Source organism: Osmerus eperlanus, chromosome 15, assembly GCF_963692335.1.
Source record: "Osmerus eperlanus chromosome 15, fOsmEpe2.1, whole genome shotgun sequence".
Classification (NCBI taxonomy): Eukaryota; Metazoa; Chordata; class Actinopteri; order Osmeriformes; family Osmeridae; genus Osmerus; species Osmerus eperlanus.
The window spans coordinates 11,844,409-11,869,494 of record NC_085032.1 but is presented as its reverse complement, the minus strand read 5'-3'; the positions used below and the strand labels follow the sequence as shown (position 1 = coordinate 11,869,494).

General features: G+C 50.3%; 2 protein-coding genes across 4 annotated transcripts in view; both read left to right on the top strand.

Annotated features, from left to right (window-relative positions):
- LOC134034741 (dnaJ homolog subfamily C member 13) overlaps positions 1-13,813 on the top strand; it is a 29,122-nt gene extending 15,309 nt beyond the window's left edge. The window contains exons 21-57 of the mRNA XM_062479316.1: positions 383-400; positions 888-970; positions 1,231-1,384; positions 1,474-1,577; positions 1,673-1,832; positions 2,129-2,191; positions 2,404-2,505; positions 2,644-2,748; positions 2,900-3,102; positions 3,243-3,327; positions 3,510-3,664; positions 3,750-3,795; positions 4,075-4,229; positions 4,405-4,606; positions 4,866-4,981; positions 5,116-5,194; positions 5,291-5,426; positions 5,960-6,144; positions 6,284-6,358; positions 6,517-6,636; positions 6,849-7,028; positions 7,292-7,498; positions 7,629-7,742; positions 7,836-7,952; positions 8,094-8,271; positions 8,607-8,698; positions 8,925-9,024; positions 9,107-9,181; positions 9,326-9,438; positions 9,686-9,855; positions 9,955-9,997; positions 10,080-10,253; positions 10,417-10,596; positions 10,825-10,965; positions 11,241-11,384; positions 11,479-11,578; positions 12,486-13,813. Coding sequence (XP_062335300.1) covers positions 383-400; positions 888-970; positions 1,231-1,384; positions 1,474-1,577; positions 1,673-1,832; positions 2,129-2,191; positions 2,404-2,505; positions 2,644-2,748; positions 2,900-3,102; positions 3,243-3,327; positions 3,510-3,664; positions 3,750-3,795; positions 4,075-4,229; positions 4,405-4,606; positions 4,866-4,981; positions 5,116-5,194; positions 5,291-5,426; positions 5,960-6,144; positions 6,284-6,358; positions 6,517-6,636; positions 6,849-7,028; positions 7,292-7,498; positions 7,629-7,742; positions 7,836-7,952; positions 8,094-8,271; positions 8,607-8,698; positions 8,925-9,024; positions 9,107-9,181; positions 9,326-9,438; positions 9,686-9,855; positions 9,955-9,997; positions 10,080-10,253; positions 10,417-10,596; positions 10,825-10,965; positions 11,241-11,384; positions 11,479-11,578; positions 12,486-12,583 — 4,572 coding nt within the window. The 3' untranslated portion in view covers positions 12,584-13,813. The remainder of the gene's footprint in view (positions 1-382; positions 401-887; positions 971-1,230; positions 1,385-1,473; positions 1,578-1,672; positions 1,833-2,128; positions 2,192-2,403; positions 2,506-2,643; positions 2,749-2,899; positions 3,103-3,242; positions 3,328-3,509; positions 3,665-3,749; positions 3,796-4,074; positions 4,230-4,404; positions 4,607-4,865; positions 4,982-5,115; positions 5,195-5,290; positions 5,427-5,959; positions 6,145-6,283; positions 6,359-6,516; positions 6,637-6,848; positions 7,029-7,291; positions 7,499-7,628; positions 7,743-7,835; positions 7,953-8,093; positions 8,272-8,606; positions 8,699-8,924; positions 9,025-9,106; positions 9,182-9,325; positions 9,439-9,685; positions 9,856-9,954; positions 9,998-10,079; positions 10,254-10,416; positions 10,597-10,824; positions 10,966-11,240; positions 11,385-11,478; positions 11,579-12,485) is intronic.
- Positions 13,814-14,115: 302 nt separating this feature from the next.
- topbp1 (DNA topoisomerase II binding protein 1) lies at positions 14,116-24,168 on the top strand. Of its 3 annotated transcripts, none has more exons than XM_062479919.1 (30): positions 14,116-14,517; positions 14,645-14,738; positions 14,828-14,962; positions 15,172-15,315; positions 15,548-15,729; positions 15,946-16,139; positions 16,277-16,459; positions 16,688-16,854; positions 16,996-17,159; positions 17,281-17,534; positions 17,683-17,894; positions 18,027-18,131; positions 18,281-18,453; positions 18,599-18,810; positions 18,942-19,081; positions 19,163-19,339; positions 19,418-19,606; positions 19,697-19,821; positions 19,941-20,064; positions 20,263-20,424; positions 20,528-20,636; positions 20,823-21,018; positions 21,117-21,355; positions 21,553-21,686; positions 21,932-22,046; positions 22,225-22,388; positions 22,712-22,840; positions 23,061-23,150; positions 23,245-23,406; positions 23,904-24,168. In XM_062479919.1, exons 2-30 carry the CDS (start codon positions 14,652-14,654, stop codon positions 24,042-24,044), a joined length of 4,608 nt encoding a protein of 1,535 aa, XP_062335903.1. In that variant the 5' UTR covers positions 14,116-14,517; positions 14,645-14,651; the 3' UTR covers positions 24,045-24,168. The 3 variants fall into 3 exon arrangements, with proteins under 3 accessions (XP_062335903.1, XP_062335902.1, XP_062335900.1); XM_062479918.1 differs by having other exon boundaries at positions 16,277-16,477; positions 21,935-22,046; XM_062479916.1 differs by having other exon boundaries at positions 16,277-16,477.
- Positions 24,169-25,086: the final 918 nt, after the last annotated feature.

Below are 25,086 nucleotides of genomic sequence, written 5' to 3'. Positions count from 1 at the left end.
GACTTTATTGTAGTCAATATTGGCCACTAACTCACTACAGGTTTAGAGGGTGGTGGCACTAGACTAATGATTAGAATTATCTTCTATTTGATTAATTGATTGATGATCTTGCCCTTTTTTTTTAAACCAATTACTTGAAACACTTTGATTTCCCACGGCAAACTCCATGAATTTCACATCAATCCAATAAGGATGACTCCATACCCATGTCACAATGTTTTGACATTGTAATGAAGATCTGAACTTGATTTGTTATGACCTGTAGATGACTCTTGACCCCTTATTGAGACCCCTTTGTGTTTGATCCAAGTAGCAATAATCTCTCTGTGTTGTCTCTGCCCCCCCCCCTCCTCTGGTCTTCCCCTGTTGTCAATCATTGCAGCAAGACAGAAATAGCCTGGTGAGTAGAACTGATGGCTAGCCCTCGTCCTCCTCTGTTTGACTCCTGACCTTGTGTCAGTCATTAATAGAGTCCATGTAACACATTATTTGGGATGGCATTTCAGTTTTATTGTAAATTGTGTATATACAGTATATATTACTTTAGTTTTTTTTCTCCCAACATTTTTATTTTATTTTTTGCCATCAGTTCATGTGGTTGGTGGTGGTTGTGCTTTATTTTATTTTTTCTATTGTTTATTTGAATGTACTAATAATGTATCAAGTGTATATTCGACATGCTCATTTTTGGTATATTCTTTTAAATGTGGTGGGTTGTAAAAAGAACACAGTACATGCATACCTTTTGTCATTCTCCTCAGGTAGAACCAATAGTGCTTGAAACTCTTTCAATAGTTTGAGCATTTGCTCAAGTCTGCCTGGTCAGGTGCTTTGACGGAGTTTGGAGCGTGAGGTGCCGTTACTGACGTGTGTTGGTTCCTCTACAGAACCCAAACCAAAAACCTGTCATTCTGAGGAAGAGGAGGCAGAGGATCAAGATCGAGGCCAACTGGGAGCTCTTCTACTACAGGTAACCACTCCCAAGGAAGTCTGAAATAAAAATCAAGGAGATTATTGATGTTAGGTATTATAACAATTAATTATATAGAATTACACCATTCGAATTTGAGCAGCCTGAAATAAAAATAAAAAACATTTGTGGCGCCACAAATAAATCTATGTATGGGAAACACTGTATAGTATAATGTTGCTTATAATTTTTTTAATGAAATTGCTTGCTTTTAAGTAGCTTTGCTAGATGAGTAAAATCTCATGTGTGTTCTCCCCCAGGTTCCAGCTGGACCACGCTCGCCCCAACCTCATCTGGAACCTGAAGACTCGTGAGGAGCTGCGGGACGCCCTCGAGGGGGAGATGAGGGCCTTCAGCGTGGACCGCGAGCTCGGCAACGCCAGCGTCATCTCCTGGAACCACCAGGAATTCGAGGTCAGGGGGTCACCTGGTCTCATCAGGTGTGAATGTTAAAAATATATATTATTATCTATACATAATCTCGATGCTTTGTCTGTGTGTAGGTGAAGTACGAGTGCCTTTCAGACGAGATTAAGATCGGGGATTATTACCTGCGTCTGCTGCTGGAGGAGGACGAGAGCGACGAGTCGGGTGCCATCAAGAGATCGTAAGACTGTCGAACATCTCAACAGTAGTTGAGCTAGCTCGAACCGATGTTTGTATGTAGCTAACACCTCCACGTGTTCCTCTCCATCTCCTCAGGTACGAGTTCTTCAACGAGCTGTACCACCGGTTCCTGCTCACCCCTAAGGTGACCATGAAGTGCCTGTGTCTGCAGGCCCTCTCCATCGTGTACGGGAAATGCTGTGAGGAGATCGGGCCCTTCACGGACACCAAGTACATCGTGGGCATGCTGGACCGGGTCAGTACCAGCACTCTCACTAATGACATCTCATGAACAGTGATCACTATGGGAATGTAACGGTCTGATCAAAAGTTTTTCTTTTTGGCCTTGAAGGTATATGTGATATATCTTTATATATAACGTATCATTTAACCTAGTAGATTACAAGGTTGGAATTAACTTGTACATGATTTGTTCAACTGGTGTTGTCGGATCTGGCAAGTGTCACTTCTCTTTCCAGCTCTTGGTAAACGGTTCATTTGTGCCAATTTAGTAACAATGATGTTCCACTTCTCTGTTCTGTGTGATTGCAGAGCACAGACAAACTGGAGCGAGACAGGCTCATCCTCTTCCTCAACAAACTCATCCTTAACAGAGTAAGCTAAACAACCACCACTTGACAGCACAAAAAAGACAATCAAAAAATGCTACAAGTTTGTCATTTTCAGGCAAGCTCTCATTACTTGCATCCATCTCCTTCCTTAGACCTCCCAACACAACAAGACCACCAAGAATGGTCATTCTGGGTTCAGCTCTGACTTAATCTAGCACTTTGTTGCCAATCGATCATGTATTTTGTCTCCTGCAGAAAAACGTGAAAGAGGTGATGGACTCCAACGGGGTTCGTATCCTGGTGGACCTGCTGACCCTGGCTCACCTCCACATCAGCAGAGCCACTGTGCCCCTGCAGGTACTGTAAGATGCCTCCACTCATAGGGGCTTATTACTAACTATCAGGTAGATCATTAACTAATGCTGACCTCTAATGTTGGATGGCTTCTGATGTTGGATGTGTGTGATGTTGGATGGCCTCTGATGTTTCCCTCAGACCAACGTGATCGAAGCGGCGCCAGACATGAAGCGAGAGAGCGAGAAGGAGTGGTACTTTGGCAACGCAGACAAAGAGCGGAGGGGTCCGTTCAGCTTCGAAGAGGTGAGGTGGTGTGCCCCGCTCCTCCTCAAGAGCACAAACCCTCAATCTGACGCCCGTCCAAAAAAATGTCAAACTTTGAAATGAAAGTGAAACAGCTGGACCCTTTTTTTTTTTTTTTTTTTTCCAATGTCCTCTGTCTTCCACGGTGCAGATGCAGGAGTTCTGGAACACGGGCGTGCTGACGGCCAAGACGCGGTGCTGGGCGCAGGGCATGGACGGCTGGCGCCCCCTGCAGGCCATCCCCCAGCTGAAGTGGTGCCTGCTGGCCTCGGGGCAAGCGGTGATGAACGAGACGGACCTGGCCACGCTCATCCTCAACATGCTCATCACCATGTGCTCCTACTACCCCAGCAGGTACACCCAGCCAGGGAGGCAGGAGCGGGCTACCTCGCTTTCTTTTTTTCATATCTCTGTTCCTCTTCCTCTCATTTTTTCTTCTCTTTATTCTCTCTCTGTTTCACAAAACGTGTCTGTGTGTGTGTGCGTTCACCCAGGGATCAGGATAATGCTATTATCCGTCCGCTACCGAGGATGAAGAGACTAATCAGTGACAACACCTGCCTGCCTCACATTGTGCAGGTTAGTTTAGCACAAACTCTATAACTGCCAAGCATGAAATACCTAGATGAGGATGACATTGGTGAAATGTGTTTTAAATATTTTATTCCCTGGCAGTAGGATTTCTGTGTTTACTAAATACATCTTTAAAAAATGCTGTCAATTAACTGTGTGTACTTCCTCTTCCTGTCTGTCCATTCAAGCTGCTGTTGACCTTTGACCCCATCCTGGTGGAGAAGGTGGCCAACCTCCTGTACCTGGTAATGCAGGACAACCCCAACCTGCAGAGGCTCTACCTCACCGGAATCTTCTTCTTCATCATGATGTACACTGGCTCCAACGTGCTGCCTGTGGCCAGGTCAGACCTCACACATACTGTACACACACACACTCATAGGGTTGTGTGTGTGTGGACTCCCAGTCATGCTGTGTGCCTCCTCCAGGTTCCTGAAGTACACTCACCTGAAGCAGGCCTTCAAGTCAGAGGAGGTGAGCTGACATGTAACCCTCTGTCTCTACTGTGTGCTCTACCTTGGCCTTGTATCCAACAGCTCTGTCTTCTCCCAGACTAGGATCTATGGATTTTAATATATCTTAGATATAAATCTGAGATGGATTTAAAGTGTAGTTGAACCAATGCTGGAATAACCAATACTAGGATTAAAACACTTGTCTTCTGGGGCGTGCTTGTGCTTGAGAGACAACACCATAACAACCTGACATGTCAGGTTTGACCTCCAAGTGACCCCTGACCTCTGCCCTCTCCAGGCCAAAGGTCAGGACATTGTCCAGCGCAGCGTGCTGGGGCCCGTGCTGCCTGAGGCCATGGTGTGCTACCTGGAGAACTACGAGGCTGAACGCTTCTCCGAGATCTTCCTGGGAGAGTTCGACACGCCAGAGGCCATCTGGAGCAGCGAGATGAGGTCTGTCACACGTTACAGTACTTACCTACCTTACTTTTGGGACAATTCTCCTGACACGTAATACTGCACTGTACTGCAGGTTCATAACGATACTAACACACTGCAAGTTAGTTAGAGAAGTCGTTCATCTCGTTGTGTTTGACCGTGTCGTCTGTGCATCCCGGACCTCCTGAAGGCGTTTGATGATCGAGAAGATTGCCGCTCACCTGGCGGACTTCAGCCCCCGCCTGCAGAGCAACACGCGAGCGCTGTACCAGTACTGCCCCATCCCCGTGGTCAGCTTCCCCCAGCTGGACTACGAGCTCTTCTGCAACATCTACTACCTCAGACATCTGTGTGACGCCACGCGCTTCCCCAACTGGCCTATCAGAGAGCCGGTACGTGTGTGTCGATTGTGTGTGTGTGTGTGTGGTGGTGGTGGTGGTGTGTTTATTTAATAAAAGAAGTTATCCTCTGAGCGTGCTTCCCCAACTGGCCTTTCAGAGAGCCGGTACGATTGTGTGTGTGCATTTGTCTTTATTGTGTGACAACGCATGAGAAAAGGTGAGTCATGCAGTATTCCCAGCTTGTAGAAGGAATGAGGTAGAAGAGAAAGCCCTGCTCTGAGTGCCTGTGGCTCTGCTCTGCCCCCTGCAGGTGAAGCTGCTGAAGGACACCCTCGAGGCCTGGAAGAGGGAGGTGGAGAAGAAGCCGCCCTCCATGTCTGTGGACGACGCCTACGAAGTCCTCAACCTGCCTAAAGGACAGGGACAGTGAGTCCCCGCCCCCTTTTCTCCTCCTCCCTCTGAAGCACAATACCTGTCTCACAATGTTTGCGATGTATGTACCTTCCTCGTGTATTGTAATGACAGTATGTGTGAGCTGGTTTCTACTGTGTGTCCCACAGGCATGAGGAGAGCAAGGTCAGGAAGGCCTACTTCCGACTGGCCCAGAAGTACCACCCGGACAAGAACCCAGAGGGCAGAGTATGTACCGAGCTCCCTCCAGTCAAGTGTCAGATCTCTGTGTGTCTTGTGTGGATATACTGAGTGATGCTTGTGTTTGTGTGTGTGGGTGTCCAGGACATGTTTGAGAAGGTGAACAAGGCCTACGAGTTCCTGTGCACCAAGTCTGCCCGCATCGTAGACGGACCAGACCCAGAGAACATCATCCTCATCCTCAAAGCCCAGAGCATCCTCTTTAACCGACACAAACAAGGTATCTCTCTCTCTCTCTCTCTCTCTCTCTCTCTCTCTCTCTCTCTCTCTCTCTCTCTCTCTCTCTCTCTCTCTCTCTCTCTCGTCCTCTCTCTCTCTCTCTTTCTCGTCCTCTTTCTCTCTCTCGTCCTCTCTCTCGTCCTCTTTCTCTCTCTGTCTCTCTCTCGTCCTTTTTCTTTCTTCATCTCTTTCTTCATCTGTCTTTTTGCAACCTCTTCTGCTATTTGTTTCTCTTTCTCCTTCTCTGCTCTGCCTGTCTCTCCTTCTGCCTGTCTTTCTGTCTTTGCCCTATTTGTATCACAGTAGGATACAGTTGACTACATGTGGGCTTTATTAATGACCCCATCATGTAATAACCCTCCACGCAAGGTCATTACACAGTAACATAATTATAAAGCTTCAAGTAGAACTCAGGCTAATTACACTCTGCTATAAAAAGCATCTGCCCACACCATGCAAAATACATCTTGTGTCGTTTAAATCACGAAATGCGATTGAAGTTTGACTCGGATCTGATAACGTCTGAATCCCCAGAACTGGAACCGTACAAGTACGCCGGCTACCCCATGCTCATCAAGACCATCACCATGGAGACGGGCGACGAGCAGCTCTTCTCCAAGACCTCCCCCCTGCTGCCGGCCGCCGCCGAGCTGGCCTTCCACACCGTCAACTGCTCCGCCCTCAACGCCGAGGAGCTGCGCCGGGAGAGCGGCATCGAGGTGCCTCCGCCACGCACGCCCCATGACCCTCTGCACCTCCATGCCACCTCATCCATCTTTTGTTTCACTGAAGAACAAGATGGCCGCCCGGCGTACGCTGTGCCGTGTGATGATGTGCTGTTGTTGTTTACCCCACCAGGTGCTGCTAGAGGCTCTGTCTCGCTGTGTGGCCGTCCTCACTGCCTCCAGCAAACCAGACGACATGGCCGTCCAGGTAAGACCAGGAGGAGACCCAAACTGTCATCCGCTGGAGAAAATGATCTTAGGCTGGGACTGGTTCAAGTGTGTGGATGGCATGGGTATTGCATCCCCTTCACAACTGCTCTGTGTGTGTTTGCTTGTTTGTGACGTTGTTGTTGTTGTTGTTTCCAGGTGTGCGGACAAGTGTGCAAGTGCTACAGTGTAGCAGCTCAGTTTGAGGAGTGCAGAGAGAAGATCATTGAGCTGCCGAACATCATCAGAGACCTGTGCCATGTCCTGTATTACGGCAAGGTGACACTTACCAGCTCTGTTTCATCACTGAGGGATTATGGGATTCTGCTTGCTTTTAGTTTTATAATGTTTATAGGAGGAAGTTTGAGAGGAAACCTCTCTTTCTCTCTCCACCCACTCTGTCATCCTGTCCCTCACTGTTTCTCCCTCTCCGCTGTCCTCCCCCTCCCCTCCCCTCCCCTCCCCTCCCCTCCCCTCCCCTCCTCCCTCAGGGTCTTCCTCGGACGGCAGCGCTGGCGGTCCAGTGCATCAGCTCCTTCGCCATCGACTTCTTCCTGCAGACGCACCTGTACCATGCCGGCGTGCTGTGGCACCTGCTGGTGCGCCTCTTCAACTATGACTACACGCTGGAGGAGAGCGGCGTGCAGGCCAGCCAGGACACCAACCAGCAGGTTACACCACTTACCAATGACTGTGTCCATTCATAACTAGCCACCAATAGTTGCCACAGCCAGGACACCAACTAGACGGTTTAACAATCTCAAACAATTTCTTTATTTTTATTATTTGACACTTACTGGTTATGGTTGTGTATATATGTTTTGGGGGTATGTTACAAGCATGTGTTATGTTACAGCCTGAAGTAAATTACATTAGTACGCTGGAAATGAAAGCTAAAGTCTAATCTAAATGAATGTGATGTGCTGTGATCCAGGAGGTGGCCAACAGCCTGGCCAAGCTCAGCCTGGTGGCCCTGAGTCGTCTGGGGGGGTACAGCATGGTCCTGGAGGGGGGCAGCCCTGGGGGCGAGGCCAACGGGGTGGACGGGGTGCCCCCAGAGAACCCCACCATCAGGAAGAGCCTGGCCGCCATGCTCACGCCGTACATCGCCAGGAAGCTGGGGTCGGGCAGGCCGGCGGAGGTGAGGGGGTGGGGGAGAGTCGCATGTTGCTTTAGTCTATCAATCCCACACACACACACACATTTTAAAGATGTTACTGTCCCTTCCCTTCCGTGTCTTCTTCCACCCCCCCCCCCCACGTCCTCCCCAGGTGTTGAAGCTGCTGAACAGTAACTCGGAGAACCCCTACCTGATCTGGAACAACGGAACCCGGGCGGAGCTGCTGGAGTTCCTGGAGATTCAGCAGGAGGGCAACATCAAGAGGGTCCGTTCACCCCTCCCTTCATTCACTCCCTCCTTCATCTTTTACGTGGGCAATTTCTTCTTTCTTTGATTGTGACCATGTCTCTGTCCCCAGGGAGAGAACGATAGGAGCTTTGGCTCAGAGTTTGTGTTCGAGGACCACGGAAAAGAGTTGATCGTCGGAGAGATCTTTGTCAGGGTGTACAACGAGCAGCCCACCTTTCCTCTGGAGGTGAGAGAACCAAGACTGGCACAACACCCAACCACATACATAAATCATCACAGTTGATCAGTTTAGGAGGTGTTGATCTCTCTGTTTATCTCGGTGCTGTCCTCAGTTCTCCAACGTCTTCATGTCTCCCGGTTCTCTCAGTTCCCCAAGGCGTTTGCAGCCAGCCTGCTGGACTATGTGGGCTCCCAGGCCCAGTACCTCCACACCCTGCTGGCCATGAGTCAGAGCAACAAGGTGGAGTCTCAGCAGCACGCAGAGAGGCTCCGCTGGGCTGAGATGGCCTTGGAGGCCCTGCGCAACGTCATCAAGAACAATCCCGGTGAGAGGAATGTTCTGGAATGTGACCTGTGCCTTATTCTACATCCTTTCTTTCTCCCTTCCTTCCTTCCTTTCTGGCAGGATAGGTAAAGGGCTGAATAGAGAAACACATGGTTTGACTTATCCAGGGTTAGGATTAGGTCAGAGATCCCCACAAGGGCAGGAGTAGATGAGGTTGCAAAGTAGTGCGTACTACCCACTAAGCTGACCTCCACCTCAGCATGTCTTGGATCATGTGACTCACTATTTGAATGCATTTCGTGTGTCTTGTCTAGAGTTTTGTTTTGCGGTGCTTTTCTTGTTTCTGATGCGGCTATGTTCTCTGTGTGACCCCAGGTTCAGAGACGGAGTGTATCGGCCATTTCAAGCTTCTCTTCTCCTTGCTGCGTGTTCACGGAGCTGGGAAGGTTCAGCAGCTCGCTCTCGAGGTACTTCAGGCCCCCCCCCCCCCCACCCACGCACACACACACCTAGTCTGTCTGCCTCACTCAGTCACACAAGTTTCTGTCCAAATACAAGTTGTAAGCTCGCCTACTAGCCTTTGGCTAGTGAAATATATGGATGTCTAGCCCATGTTTGAGGTATATTCACTACTACTACTACTACTACAAGGCCGGTGTTTTAGTGTCTGAAGTTGCTCGTTCTTCTCCTCAGGTTATAAACACTGTAACGTCCAACCAGGAATGTGTGAGCAACATCGCAGAGTCACTTGTCCTGTCCAACCTGTTGGTGCTACTGCACTCTCTGCCTTCCAGTAAGAACACACACACACACACACTTGAAATGTGCTGTTTTAGGCTGGTGTCTCACATGTCTTGATTGTCTAATTCCTCCAGGCAGACAACTTGTGTTGGAAACACTATATGCTTTGACCTCCAACACCAAGATAGTCAAAGAAGCCATGGCCAAAGGTAACATTCTGTGAACTGTATGTGTGGACTGAACATTTTTACTTTTTTAGTCATTAGCTTATGCAACAGTTTAACCTTTTGTCTGTCATGATTTTCTAACCTCACTGACCTACGTCCCCCCTCGGTGACCCCTGACCCCTCCAGGTGCATTGATCTACCTGCTGGACCTCTTCTGTAACTCCACCCACCCCCAGGTGCGCTCCCAGACAGCAGAGCTCTTCTCCAAGATGACCTCAGACAAGCTGGTGGGACCAAAGGTGGGTCTGGACGCAGGCTGCACACAACCCTCCAACCTTCATTCATAAAGTCTCATTGCGAATGCGGTCTCTTGCAATGGAGCCCAGCTTACAGCAACGTTATAGCTCAGTGGAGTAAATAGCCCAGGAAATAATGAAGACTGGTTCTAATATCACTGTGGTGTCGTCCTTTTGTCTTCCCTCTCTCCCCCCCCCCCCCCCCCCCCTCACCTTTCTCCTCATCTCTCTCTCTCTCTTCCTCTGCCAGGTGCGTCTGACTCTGATCCGCTTCCTGCCCGGTGTGTTCATGGACGCCATGCGCGACAACGCCGAGGCGGCCGTGCACATCTTCGAGGGGACGCACGAGAACCCCGAGCTCATCTGGAACGATGGCTCCCGAGAGACCGTCTCCACCACCGTCCGCGAGATGATGCTCGAGTACGGATCACTTCCTCTTCCTGTCTCGCTACCTCTTCCTGTTTCTGCCACTTCCTGTTACTCTTCCTATCTAAAGTCTGGTTCTCTCATCCTCTGCAGACACTTTAAGCAGCAGAAGGACAACCCAGACGTCAACTGGAGAGTAAGTTCAACAGTGAACACGCCAAAGCAAGTGATGATGTCCTTTTAATGTTTGGGGCTAACCAGGTCACAATTGTGTTTAGCTACCAGAGGACTTCACGGTGGCGTACGGGGCGGGACAGGGCGAGCTCGCCGTGGGCGGAGTCTTCCTGCGTATCTTCATCGCCCAGCCGGGCTGGGTGCTGCGTAAACCCAGGGAGTTCCTGGTGTCCCTCCTGGAGATCCTGACTGAGCTGCTGGAGAAGAACAACCCCAATGTGAGAACACGCATTCCCCCAGCATCCTACACCATCCCACATCCTATACAACTACCTAAAAGACCTAGCTATTTACACATCGTGTTCATTTGGTTCTGGACCTCAGGATAACTTCACTGCTTGTTAATTCTTAACTCTCCATCCCCTGCCTCCCTAATGACAGGGTGAGGCCCTAGAAACGGTTACCACGGCAGCGGTGTGCCTGTTCAGCACCCAGTGCCAGTTGGCAGACCAAGTCCCTCCTCTGGGTCACTTGCCCCGCGTCCTGGCTGCCCTCAACCACAAGAACAACGCCGTGCCCAAGAGCTCCATTAGACTCATCCACGTCCTCTCCGACAACGAGGTGAGCAGTGCTTGTACACACACACACACACGTTTTTAAATCATATCGAAAGCTCAAATCTGATCATGTCCGGCATGGAAGCTGTAGGCTAGGTGGTTCAGCAGTGAGATGCCTTTTGGAAAATATAGATATCTTTTAACTTTAACCCACTTCAAAGTGAGAGTAATTATCCATAATTCAGAGGGGAAAGAATATAATGTGTGTGTGTGTGTGTGTGTGTATCTGCAGCTGTGTGTGCGCTCCATGGCCTCCCTGGAGACCATCGGGCCCCTGATGAGTGGGATGAAGGTGCGAGCGGACATGGCGGGCCTGGCCTGCGAGGCCCTCAACCGCATGTTCCAGAAGGAGCAGACTGACCTAGTGGCTCAGGTAAAGCTCTCCTCTACACACCTACTAAGAGAACGTGAACTGTATCAAGATGTTCTTTAACACCCATATATGAACTATCAATGCTAGCTCTGTACTTACTGGATCGTATGCAGTACAGTGCTTACTAAATGTATTCATACCAAATGAACACAGTGTGTAAAGAGAATGTGTCTCTCACGGTGATAAATACAGTTGAGTGTATACAAACGTTTTGGGCCAACATTGCTGACCACCTCTGAGGGAGTTGAAACCCAGTGTGTGATGTGCTCCACCAGGCTCTGAGGGTGGAGTTGGTGCCATACCTCCTACGGCTGCTGGAAGGGATCGGTCTGGAGACCCTGGACAACCCCTCCGCCACCAAGGCCCAGATCGTCAAGGCTCTCAAGTCCATGACACGCAGCCTGCAGTACGGAGAACAGGTAAACAGACTGCGCTTCCCAAGACCTGGGGGGTATTACTGTTATAATACTGTCTAATACTTGGGTGGCTGAGACATCTTCCTGTGTGTTGAAGGTGAATGAGATCCTGTCTAGGTCCACGGTGTGGAGTGCCTTCAAAGACCAGAAACACGACCTCTTCATCTCCGATTCCCAGACCGCAGGGTACCTGACAGGTATGACGCTGCGGATGGCCCTTGTCTGTATTTTGAAGGCACGCTCTAAGCTGGATCTGAATCCTTGTGCTCCTATGCTTCCCTCAGCAGCGCTTGTGGCTCGCACTCACTGGTTTTGCTTCCTCCCTTATACCTTGCCTCCCCTTTCCTCTCCCTCCTCTTGCAATTCTGCTCCCACCCGTCTCTTCTTCCTCCTCCTATCAATACTTCTATTTCTCCTCCTCTCCTCCTCCTCCTCCCCCTCAGGTGTGTCCACTCCTTCTCTCATGGCAGCCAGTAGCCCCTTGCGGAGTGGCCTCTAGGAGCTATTGGAAGGGTCACTTCCAGCCCTCCTCTGTCTTGCTCTGACGCAGGTAGACTTTGTCCTCGCTCACTCCCACCTTCATTCCCGGCACTCTTTCTTCCCATAACTTCCTACCGTCGTGCATTTCCTCCACTTCCTGTCTCTCTCTTGTATCCACCTCTCCATCTTTCCGGGACAGGTAAGAGAAGGATGATCTCTGCATAGGGGGTGAGAGCCCAACAAAGAGGCGGTCTTTGATTAGATAACAATCTAATCTCACAACTCAACAGTGACCATGTATTATACCATATCAATCCCTAAACATCCACAGCATCCTTTGCATACATTTGATAAAACTCATAGGTCTCATAGCGTAGCACAACCTGAGATCTCTAGTACCATATCATGTCTCTTTGACTGGCTTTGAGGCTAAACATTAGTTATCCAAATGTACATTTTGATACGTTTGATTTATTTCCATCCAGGAAATTATTAGACACACATCACTACCAGAGGATAACACATATAAAAGTACAAACATAATACTACTAATAATCCCATGTGGTCTTCTGTGGTAAACCTTGTGCTACCTCCCACCCTCACCCCTCCTCCTCTGTCCTGCAGGGCCAGGAGTAGCAGGCTACCTTACAGCAGGAACGGGGGCCACCGTGATATCCAGCATCCCACCCCCTGTAGACAACGACATTGGAGACCTGGGCTGATGGATGGACAGACAGATATTGACTGATGATGAACTCAGGCTCCCAGAATGCCCTGCAGCTCCAACGCTGCAGCTCTGAGAGGACTGCTCAGCTCCCTGATGGGAGGAGAGAGAGAGGGAGGGAAAGAGGGTGGAAGAGAGAGAGAGAAGAGAGAAAGAGGGAGGAAGGAATGAGAGTGGGAGAGTGGGTTATCACTATAGCTTGACTGTCCCCACTTTGTCTGCCATACCCTCCAACTGTCACTCTCCTTCCAGCACTCACGGTCTTCGTAAACACTTTTTGATTGTTTTATTGAACAAACCCTTGTTATTTTTTTGTTAAAATTTGTGCTTCTTTTTGATTCTTCCAATGAGACGAGAATAGTTTACTTTTGTATAAATATATTTTTTACTCTTGATTTTCTTTTGTGGGAGGAAAAAACACTCAATGGGGGACTGAAAAGGATGAGTCCAGTTGGCCCGGTCTATCCTCCATTCTGTTCTCCTTTTTCTTCACCGTGCCCTGTCTAACCTTACTTGATCTCACACACACACACACACACACACCCTTGAAGGGTGTCTGGCCTGACTATATGTGACCACAAGACCAAGACTGCGTCACCTACAGGACCTCCAGTACTTAGTACTTTGTTCCTGTTCACTTCAATGGGATATTTCCTAATTTTATAATGTTGTTTTGAGAGTGTCACATGCAAAAGGTTATCAACTGATCTGAGAATTTTCACCAAATCTTGATGTATTGTCATCCTGCACCTGTTCGCTCAAGAAACCCGAGTGAGAACGTTCAGGCAGGAGCTGGCGATAAGTCCTACCCGTCCTTCACAATCACGTGAAGTTGGCTTGTGTGCTCTGTCCTCCAAGGCCCTGTTCTCTGTACCTCATCATGATTATGGCCCTGTCCACTATTCCACTCTACGTACTCCCAATGAAGGCTTTTCTCCTCTGCCTCTACCAACAAAATCTTAATCTCTGTGTTATTTTCCTTCCCCAGAATGCAAAAAGCACTAGAATATTTATAAGTCAATAACGGCCTTTACCAACTGAAATGAGCTTCTGCTAAGACTTGAGGAATGATGATACTGACTGATTATACATCTATGTGAAAGACTAGTGCAATTGTGAAATGTTCAATGTAATATGACGTATATAAACTTTCTATATTGAATGTACATTAAAAAAATGAATCAGTCACACTTGTACATACAATTTTAAGAATAAAAGGGAACCCACAGTGTTGTTCTTTTGCATTTGTACATGTCTGAAGCTTCCATCAAGTTTGAGGCTTACAAGGAGGAATTATGTTCATCTTCTCAACTGACAACTTCTTACAGGTAACAGACTGATACAGCTTTAAAAGCTGGTATATAATGTGACAATACTTCTACAAAGACTGTTTCTAGCCATAGCGTGTAGTTTAAATAGCGTGTATAAAGTACTGTCGAAGTATAGTTTAAGGCTCCGTAGCATTGCCTGAATAAAAATAAACATTTTTGTGCAGGCAACAGGGAGGGCTACACATCGATAACAGGTCCCACTTCCGTCTGAATCTGATTACGATTGGCGCGAATCACAACAACAACAATGCAACCCTCAAAACACTCGGCAACTTTAACTAGCTTTGTTTTATGATAACAGCTCACTTGAGATTAGCTCAGTTTAGCCACCTTTATTTTGAATTCCTATGAAATGGTGCGGATCAATATGTCAGATGATGTATGTTTAATGGTATCTAGTAATCGGGGTAAACCTTCGGAATCAGAACTGTAAAGTTCTAAGGGCACGGGCGCTCTATCGTCGAGAGCCCATGGTGTTTCTTAATCTCGTGACACTTGCCGGTTTATATAGCCATTCAAACTTTTCCCCAGTCCTTTGGCGTATTCATTTTTATTATTAAAGAATACTGTCAATTACTTAAATTAAAGGCTTGACACGGAGGTAAGAAGACTTAACTTTCCTATATAGCTAGCTAGCTAGCTGCTAGCTAGGTAGAGAGATGAAAGTCGGCAAGATTAGTAGCCAACAGTAGTCATGTAAAGAATCGTTGGTGTTTGCCTTTACGCAGGTTCAGCATGTCGAAAGGAGACAAAGAGCAATACGTGGTGAAGTTTGTTGAAACAAATGGCAAAAAGACGGGCTTTGCTGCTAAGGCCTATGAGGTAAATTTCACTGGTACTATGTTCTGAACATACAGCTGGACGCTGTCATGTCCATGACTACATAACAGAAGTGTCATGTTATGATACAGGCTATCATGGAGTTGCAGTCGGAGAAATATCTGAAAACCATAGATGAGAAGACTGCCCTGCAGATGGACCACAACGACAAGTCTCTGTTTGTCTTTAGCAATTTTTTCACGCCGGCCTTCCTCCACTGCAAGAAGGTCTGTATGGTTACTGTAGTTATGACTAAATTGATGTTCCCAGGTTTTGCTGCTACATCACTGTTTCCTACATTGTGTCTCTGTCTAACTTCTACAGCAGGGACAAAACAATACCCACATTTCAAAATATGAATTGACATGAATATGTACAAAAAACAAAAGATTATGGTAACACCCCTTGTCTCCTTCCCTCCCTGTGTCCTCTGTAGCTGGGCTGTAGAGTGGTGAGTCCTCTGGTGGTGCTGTACTGTCTGCAGCAGCATAGATGTGTCCCCAAAGCAGAGCAGCCCATCCACAACATGGCCATGGCTGACGTCACCATCTCCTGCACCAGTCTGGACAAGGATGCCAGGGTCAGTCCACAGAACACCGATTTCACATCCACAATGTTTCAGAGAGATTATATAGATGAGTGACATGATTCTCTATCCTGTGATCATTTTGTGTCTCTGTGGGTCGCTGTCTCCGTTGGACCATGTGTGTGTCCATAATGTGTCCATGTTTTCACATCACTCCGGAATGTGTGTATGTATTTGTCCCGTGTTTCTGCGTTGACCGCCCGTGCCCGTGTGTACCCGTCCACAGACGGACGTGATGAACCTGGTTCAGCTGATGGGAGGGCACTTCTACCGGGACCTCAACGTGTCTGTGACCCACCTGGTCGCCGGAGAGGTTGGCAGCAAGAAGTACCTGGTGGCGGCCAGCCTGGGCAAGCCCATCCTGCTGCCCTGCTGGGTCAGAGACTGCTGGGAAAAGTCCCAGGACAGGTGGGCTCGCTCGCTCTTCTTTCCATGTTTTACTTTAACAATTGTTCTTGTATGAATGGATACTTTTGGATAGCATTTTCTGGGCTAATACACGATAGACTTGAGTTGGCCTGAATTTGAGTGTAGCTGTATGTCAGAATGTTGCTCTACCCCTCCCTCTCCGTCACTCACACATTCACTCTTCCTTCCTCCTCCACCCGTCCACCCCCTCCCCAGCCTGTTCCGGTACACAGAGCTGCCGGATGAGGAGTACCGCTGCCCCGTGCTGCAGGGCTGCACTGTGTGTGTGACCGGCCTCTCCACCGTGGAGCGCAAGGAGGTGCAGCGCCTCTGCCAGGAGCACGGAGGCAGCTACACCGGCCAGCTCAAGATGAACGAGTGCACACACCTCATCGTCAGCGAGCCCTCCGGTAACTGAACAACTGACATACCCCTCGTTTTCATATCAACATTACAGTTTCTTGTCTCTTAAACTCGTCAACGGTTTTACAGCCTCATGGCTCTGTCACATCTGCCCCTAAGTTACAAAGTGTGTGTCCATGTCCAGGCCCAAAGTATGAGTGTGCCCGGAAGTGGAACGTGTTCTGCGTGTCTCTCCACTGGCTGTTTGACAGCATAGAGAAGGGCTTCTGTCAGGATGAGAGCAGGTACAATGTGGAGCGCTCAGCCACAGCCAAGTCCAGCAAGCCCCAGACCTCCACCCCCACCGGTGCCAGCAGGAAGAGGGACGGTGAGCTGCACCACAAAGGTCATTTTGTTAGTCTGCACTTCTTGAGTTTCCCTGATATCCAACCTTAACAGGTCTCTTCTTCAAAAGAGAACGTCATATGCGGTTGCATATTCATATGTTGTAAAGTGTGTTTCAGAGCTGTCTGATGGCCTCTGCTTGTGATCCTTTAGTTTGTTGTTCCACCTGTGTTTCCATGTGTTGGTCTGATTTGTTGTTGTTGTAATGCAGAGGGTCCATCTCTTCTGGGGCTGAGCCACATCTCTGTGAACAGCAGCCTGACGGTCAACGACACAGCCCTCACCAACGCGACGGTGAGCCGCCTGGACCTGCCAGACCCCCTGGACACCCTGGACCTCAGCACCTGCCCTTCAGACGATCTGCTGGACGGCTGCAAGGTCCACCTCGCATCTCTCCTCACCACACATCTCTGTTCTGTCACGCCCGTATGAGGTCCTGTTTATAAACGGGCCGTCCGTACGAGGTCAGGGTGAAAGGGCTTTGGTGGGGTTGTGTGTGAGTGTGGTCTCTGTGTGCAGATCTTCCTGTGTGGCCAGCCAGGGAAGAGGCTCGAGAAGCTGAGACGGCTGGTCAGTGCTGCCGGAGGCCTGCGCTTCAACCAGCCCTGCGACGGCCTCACACACATCGTCATGGGAGACGTGGACGCAGAGGCCACAGCCTTCCTTGACAAGGCCATGCACAGGTCAGAGGTCATGATGATGATGATGATTTGAAGGCCACAAATTCTAGGTTTTTCCAATTATGATATCATGCTTATTTAAAGAATTCTTTGGATTATACGTTGTGTGTGTGTTGTTCTCCAGGCCTCATGTGGTGACGGTACAGTGGCTACTAGACAGCTTCTCCAGAGGCAGCCTGCTGCCTGAGGAGTCCTACTTCCACCCCTCCTGTCTGCCACCTGCCCCGCCCACGCTGGCCATGCCTGCCCCCCGCACCCCTGCCCCCCGCCCCAGCTCCTCTTCAGCTGCCCCCCTGGCCCCCAGCCCCCCCACCCCCAGGCACCAGAGGGCAGAGGAGGACATGCTCTCTCAGTACCTGGATGATGACCCGACACTGGGTGAGAACCATCTCTAGAGAGATCCATCTCTCTCTTTTCTAATTGTCATTTGAAAACATGAGACCATACTCAATAAAACCAGACAGACCTTATTTCTACAGCTGACTAATGGCTTCCGTTCTTTCTCCTCTTGTCTTCCAACCTCCAGTGGAGATGCCCCCCCCAGCAGCTCCAGAACCAGAGCCGTGGGGGCCCGGCCGGACCTCCGTGGCTGGGGCTGGGGCTGGGGCTGGGGCAGACTCTACCATGCAGGAGGCCAGTGAGGCCGGCCTGTTTGCTGGAAAGAGGTTCCTTCTGGTGGGCTTTGAGCCGGACGCAGAAACTGAGCTGTCCTCCCTGTTGGTGGACAACGCAGGGAAGGTACTGATGATGATTAGGGTGGTGAAGACATTTTGTGTTTACAGTGACAGGGATGTGTGTGATGTGTGAACTCACAGATACGTTTCCACCCTGGTGTAGAATGAAGCTGTTCTAATCTAGTCCTAATCTCAGGTTCTGGTGGGCCGCACGCGGGCAGTGGCAGATTATGCTGTGGTCCCCCTGCTGGGCTGTGAGGTGGAGGCTACGGTGGAAGAGGTTGTCACGGATACCTGGCTGGTAAGATACTCACAGCACAGAGATGGAAATCATAACATTTTGTAAATCAGTTATTTTCTGGCAACTTGCCTCTCACAAGATACATTCTTGGAATAGTTTTACTGTTGGCTATTTATTGGGAATAACGTGTGTCTTTGTCTCTCCTGCAGGCTATGTGTGTGGAGCAGCAGTGTGTGCTGGACCTGTCCTCCCACCCTCTGTTCACCCCAGTCCCAGTCCTGGAGGGGCGCTCTCCTCTCAGAGACTGTGTCCTCTCTGTCAGTCAGTTCACTGGAGCAGAGAGGGAGTCCCTGATCGAGCTGGCCAGGCACCTTGGAGCCAGGTAACACACACACCCACTCCCACAGCATCTGTCTTATTTAGGCACACATTCTTCTGTGAGGGTCATTTTCAGGTCATTTTGTTTATGCTCTCTGTTTCTTTCCTATGTCCTCCTTCCTCCCCCCCCCCCCCCCCTCCTCCCATAGTGTGCAGGACTACTTTGTGCGCATGGCCAACCCAAGGAAGGGCATGCTGGCCAGCACCCACCTGGTTCTCCAGACCCCCGAGGGCTCCAAGTACCAGGCGGCCCAGAAGTGGGGCCTGCCCGCCGTCACCCTGCACTGGGTCCTGGAGTCAGCCCGGACAGGCCGGCGGGCTGAGGAGGGCCGCTTCCTGGTGGACCTGCCCCCTTCACCCGGTAGGGAGCACGCTGGCTCATCAGCCCATCCCAGCCTGGCTCCTACAGAATACAGCCCAGTCCCTAAGGCTTTCATTTAGCCTTGTCATTTCTCTTTCTGACTGTGTGACATTGTTCATGTCCCTCCACAGAGAGAGAGGAGGAGAGTTTCGTGGGGGGCTCCCAGAAGACCCCCATGCCCCCTCCTCAGGCCTCCCCTGAGATCGCCCTGCTGGGTCTGCAGAGCGGGAAAGCCATCACCCCTCTGGACTTGGGCCGCTTCCAGAGCAAGGTGTGTTGTCGGTTGATTGGTTGATTTGATAGATTCTGGTGGACCATGAAGTGTTGGCCAACACTGTGTGTGTGTGATAAGGTGTTCCAGTCAGCATTGGACCAGCTGAACCCCAAGATGGAGGCCAGCACCCCCGGTCAGGATGGGGGGGTGGGCAGCAAGAGAGCCCCCCCTCAGATAGAGACCCCCCTCAAGCTGGACACGCCCTCTCGCTTTCTCAGCAGAGACCAGCTCTTCAGACCCTCCTTCAACATCAAGGTCAGAATATAAAAGACTAGAACAAATGTCGACTGACTGCTCTAGACGCGTTACAAACGCTTGTCTCTTTTGTCTCAGGATGCGTTGGCGACGTTGGAGACCCCGGGGGGGCGGTCCCAGGCTGGGGAGAGGGCGGAGACGCCCCTGACAGACATAGTCAACAGGAACCGGCAGGTGGCGCTGGTGAACAGCACCCGTGGCCACGCCTCCTCAGACCTGCAGGCGCTCACAGCCAGCCCTCAGCTCAACATGGGGCCTGAGGCTGACGTATGAACACACTCACACACTTCCCAACAAACAAGCATAGCCTGTTCAATTTGGCATTTTAACATGTGGTGTGTGTGTGTGTGTGTCCAGGCCCCAGAGAAGGACTCCCCTGCTGCTCCCCTGGCTGGGGGGGTGGTGGTGTGTGTGGGGAAGAAACTGAGCAAGAAGCAGGGAGAGCTCAACGCCATCGCTGCCTCTCTGGGAGCAGACTTCAGGTACACCAAACTTCCCCTCTGCTGGTTCACATCACGGCTCACTTCCTGCTACGATTCAATAGCTACTTGACATTGTCTGTGAATGTATCACCTGTGTGTGTGTGTGTGTGTGTTTCCAGGTGGTCCTGTGACGACACTGTGACACACTACATCTACCAGGGTCGAGTAGGAGATAACACACGAGAGTACCGGGGGGTGAAGGAGAGAGGGCTGCATGTGGTCTCCCAGCACTGGCTCCTGGCTGTACGTTCCTTACACACACATTCACAGTGCTGTTTATGTACAACTATGTATGCTCATGAATATTGTCTCTGGCTTTAGAAGCTGCTAAGCTATTAGACTATGTGAGCACTGTAAATCCTACTGGTCATCTATTTATACAGTGATCTTGTTCTCTAGTTGTACAGATGGCACTAACTGCTTGTGTGTGTGTGTCTCCAGTGTGCTGAGCAGCAGAAGCATGTGTCTGAGTCCCTCTATCCCTTCACCTACAACCCCAAGATGAGCCTGACGCTCAGCCAGGCCCCAGACTGCACCCAGAGATCCCCCCCGGGGGCCCCCCTCTCCCTGGGCAGGTTCCTCACAGAGGCCTCAGACTGCAGGGTGAGTCTCGCCCACACAGACTAGCTTCTGGAAAGTCTGTCTTTCTCCCTTGTCATCTTTGTGTATGGCTCTTTATTTCTCCTCTCCTATTTCATGTCCTTAGGATGGTGCTGATCCTGAACACCGTGATGAAGGACAGCCCTCCACCTCCCACCGCCTCAGTGATGGAGAGCCTGATGGACATCAGGTGCAGGAGAACACCGAGAAGACAGGTCTGTCACACACACACACACACACAAACACACACTCTCATACACACAGCACCCGCAGACTCACCCCCCCCCCCTCCTCCTCTCTCCCCCCTCCTCCTCTTCCCCCCCCCCCCCCCTCCTCCTCTCTCCCCCCTCCTCCTCTTTCCCCCCCCCCTCCTCTCTCTCCCCCCCCCCCCCCCCCCCCAGACCTGTCTGAGACTCTGGAGATGAGGGAGACCCTGCACAGGCAGCTGCAGGCCATCATGTCAGCCACCAAGCTGACCACCGGGCGGCGCTCCTCCGCCAGGCTGACCAGGCTGGGCTCCGGGGGGGGCGACTCCCGCCCCCACACTCCGGACCGGGCGGGGCGCAGTGGGAGCCTGCGCACCCTGGAGGCCCTCAGGTAAGAGGGCAAACCACCCCCCCCCCCCCATCCCCTGGCATGTTATAATGTCTGCGTCAATCTGACAGGTGTGCCTGGCCTCCTGCCTGTGTCCCCAGGATGAGCAGGGAGGCCATCATGGACCTGAACACGGAGCCCTCCCAGAGCGAGCAGATCGTCTGGGACGACCCCACGGCCCGCGAGGAGAGAGCCAGGCTGGCTGACAACATGCAGTGGCCCGGTAGCCCCTCTCAGCACTCAGAGCCCCTGGCCCTGCCCCCGGCGCCGCCCGTCGCCTCCACAGACAACCACCCCCAGCTCAGAGACTCCATGACGGACTCAGAGCTGGTGGAAATGGGTGAGAAGGAGGATGGTTGAGATGAGACTTAACATATTTACATTAAAAAAATGTACAATGTCAAAGCTTTATAGCCTCAGGGTTTTAGAACTTTTATAAAGACATAACCTAGTTTGCATGTTGACATTTGTTGTGTTACTGCAAGGTGAAGCCGCCTCATGTGATGTCCTCATCTCTTCCTGTTATGCCCTCCCCAGTGGCCTGTGATGTCATAGAGCAGCAGATGGGTCTGGGGGTCAAGACTCTCCCAGTGGAGGAGCAGATCCTCACTCCTAAAGCCCCCAGTCTGGCCTTCCCCCTCGCTAACCCCCCCATGCCACCTGAACCACAGGTGAGAACACACTCGCATGCACACACTCTTTCTTTCTCAGACCCACACCTCTCTCCTGCTCTTACAGACAAACACACTGTCTCCAACAACACTTCCTCTCTCTCCTGCTCTTACAGACAAACACACTGTCTCCAACAACACTTCCTCTCTCTCCGAAACACACACATAACCTTTCACTGCAGCTCCCCATGGTGAGTTTCCTTCCGTGATATGTTAATGGTGAAAGGTTGTTCCCTCCATCCCAGCAGACAGAGGAGGAGGAGGAGGAGGGGTCAGGGGAGAAGAAGCCCCCCAGGTTCCAGCTGTCCTGCCTCAACCCCCAGGAACGCATCGACTACTGTCACCTCATAGAGGAGCTGGGTGAGTCTGAGGCCGGACTCTCACTGTTGCTATGTCTCTCTGTTGCTATGTTTCTCCACTTCTCTCTCTCTCTCACTATCTTGCTTTTTCTCTCTTTCCAATTTTCGCTTTCTCTGTCTCATTCCTGGTACTTCTCCCTCAGTCTCTCTGACTGTGTGTGTGTGTGTGTGTTCTGCAGGTGGGGTGGTCCTAGACAAGCAGTGTTTTGACCCCAGCTGTTCTCACATCATCGTGGGGAGCCCCCTGAGGAATGAGAAGTATCTGGCAGCCATGGCCGCAGGAAAGTGGATTCTACATCGCTCCTACCTGGAGGCCTGCCGCTCCGTAGGACACTTCATCCAGGTGTGTGTGTGTGTGAGACAGGACACTTCATCCAGGTGTGTGTGTGTGTCAGGAGGACCCTTCATCCAGGTGTGTGTGTGTGTGTCAGAAGGACACACACACACCAGGCATGCAATGCGGACAATATTAATATCTAACTAGAAAGGCAGGAATCTGTCAGTTTGTGCGTTCGTGTTTGTGGCTTGATTATTTAGAGAACCGAGTGCTTTTGTATTGCTCAGGACCCGAGGACGTGCATTCGCATGTAACGTTGTTTGGATCAGCGGTTTATAGATGTATAACTCTATAGATGAATGGTCACAGATGGGCTGTGTGTGTTCCAGGAGGAGGCGTATGAGTGGGGCAGCAGTTCCATACTGGAGGCTCTTCCCTCCGTCACCTCCCAGCAGAGGAGGTTGGCGCTGGCTGGCCTGCGCTGGAGGAGGAGCCTGCAACACCGCACTGGCACAGAGGTACACACCCTTTCATACACATTTAAGCTCAGACACACACGTTTGTCCTTACACATCAATACAGTCACTCATTCTCATGAGTTGAGTCATTCACTCACTATGACAGTCCCTCATGCACACACACACACAGTCCCTCTCATAGCCCATTCACATTGCGATTGAAGAGCTCCATCATTGCCCGGTGCCCCATGTAACTGTGATTACATGTGACTACCACCAGGGGGCGTTCAGTGGCTGGACCGTCATGCTGAACATCGACCAGAACAGAGAGGCTGGATTCAGAAGACTGCTGCAGTCTGGAGGAGCCAAGGTAGGGCTTTTTTACTCTCCTAACTCCCACCTAAAGCTTGTGTCTATCTACATCTTAAGACTGGGTAACCCTCACCTCATCCCCCTGTCTCCAGGTGCTGCCCAGTGCCTCCCCAGCCCTCTACAGCAGCACCACACACCTGTTTGCAGACTTCAGCATGCTGAAACCAGGAGACTTCATGGTGGACTTGTCCGAGGCAGCCTCCATGGGAGTCCAGTGCCTAAAGGCAGAGTACATAGCAGACTACCTGATGCAGGTTAGTATGGGCAGAGTACATAGCAGACTAGCTGATGCAGGTTAGTATGGGCAGAGTACATAGCAGACTACCTGATGCAGGTTAGTATGGGCAGAGTACATAGCAGACTAGCTGATGCAGGTTAGTATGGGCAGAGTACATAGCAGACTAGCTGATGCAGGTTAGTATGGGCAGAGTACATAGCAGACTAGCTGATGCAGGTTAGTATGGGCAGAGTACATAGCAGACTACCTGATGCAGGTTAGTATGGCTGGAGCAGGCCCTTGTTTATGCGCCATTGGGTTTTGGTTTTTATTCATTTTAATATTTTATAAAGCAGAAGTTTCTTGGTCTCAATGCTTAAAAATATAGAGAAATGCAGTGAAGCCACGTACCTATATTTTTGTGTGTAAAATGTTGTGGGGGACGAAAAAGTTGCGTATTTAAATTAACTATATGGAATATAATGTTCAAACCTACTTAGGCCTTTCTCACCTGTGTGGTGTTATTTGGTCCAGGAGCCCTCTCCTCCTGTAGAGCTGTACTTCCTGCCTGGGGCCTCTGCCCAGGCCCCGGACCCAGAGAGAGGAGCCACTCCCGGCCGCAAGCGCAAGGCATCAGGAGACTCCTCCAGGCTCAAGAAGAGCCGCCTCAAATGAATTGAACCTCCAAACTGTCTTCTCCTTGTCACCGACTATAGGTATTCCCATTTTAGCAGTGTCTTAGTAACTTGTCTCTGTAAATAAGTATTATTATGATTGTAAGAAAATAAAATTATTTGGAACATGATCGTTTTTCTTGCTCTCTCTGGCAAGAGTCAATGAAAATCTGTTGTCCTAAAGAGAGCACTATTGTGACTCGGGTCATTGATCCCAAACCAGTTGGCTACTTCAGTTGGTACACACACATTCACTGCAAACAAAGCTTTATCGCAATGAAGAATAACCTCCCACATAATCTAAGAAGTTCATTGGGGAAGAAGACATTTCGTCCACTTTCAATGATCAGTGTTCATCGTCCGCTGTGTATGCCGGCAGAGCGCCCTCTCTTGAAATGCCAGGTTTTGTTTACCCAGAGAGTGGTGGGCCAGATCCCTCTCCTTGTGTGAAGCTGTGCCAGGCTGGCTGGCTGGCTGACTGGCTGGTGAGGGGATTCGGCATCCATGGTGCCCATATGGATGGGTAAGGGGTTTAACCTCCAGGTCGCTGAGCCACCCAACAGTCTCTCCCCGGATTCAGCTGCCGTTAGAAGGCAACGGGATTAGGAAGGCGAGGAGAACGGCTTCCCTGTGGAGGAGAGAAGAGGGGGATGGAGGGATGGATGATGCTTTTAAAACCCCATGAGGGTGTTGTGGTGTAGCTCAGGCCAGACGAGTTACCAGCATTTCCTGACAATGATGCATCACATAGCACTTGGTGACATTATCTCGCAGGCCATGTTCAGTGGAGCTTCTATGGGTAGCATTCCAATGAGGTGTCCCCCTTATTGTTTTTGCTCCCAACTGCCTATTTTTTCAGCGTGGTGTTTATATTTTGTTTGGCTGTAAAGCAGAACAAGTCTCATAAAAGGGATGTCCAATTATTCATCCATCCCATATTCTGTGCCTGGTTGTAATGATAAGGACGTTGGATTACAGCTACCCACCCTCGCACCCTCTATCCTTGGCCCAAGACATACACAGGGACATTAGTGCTGACAACG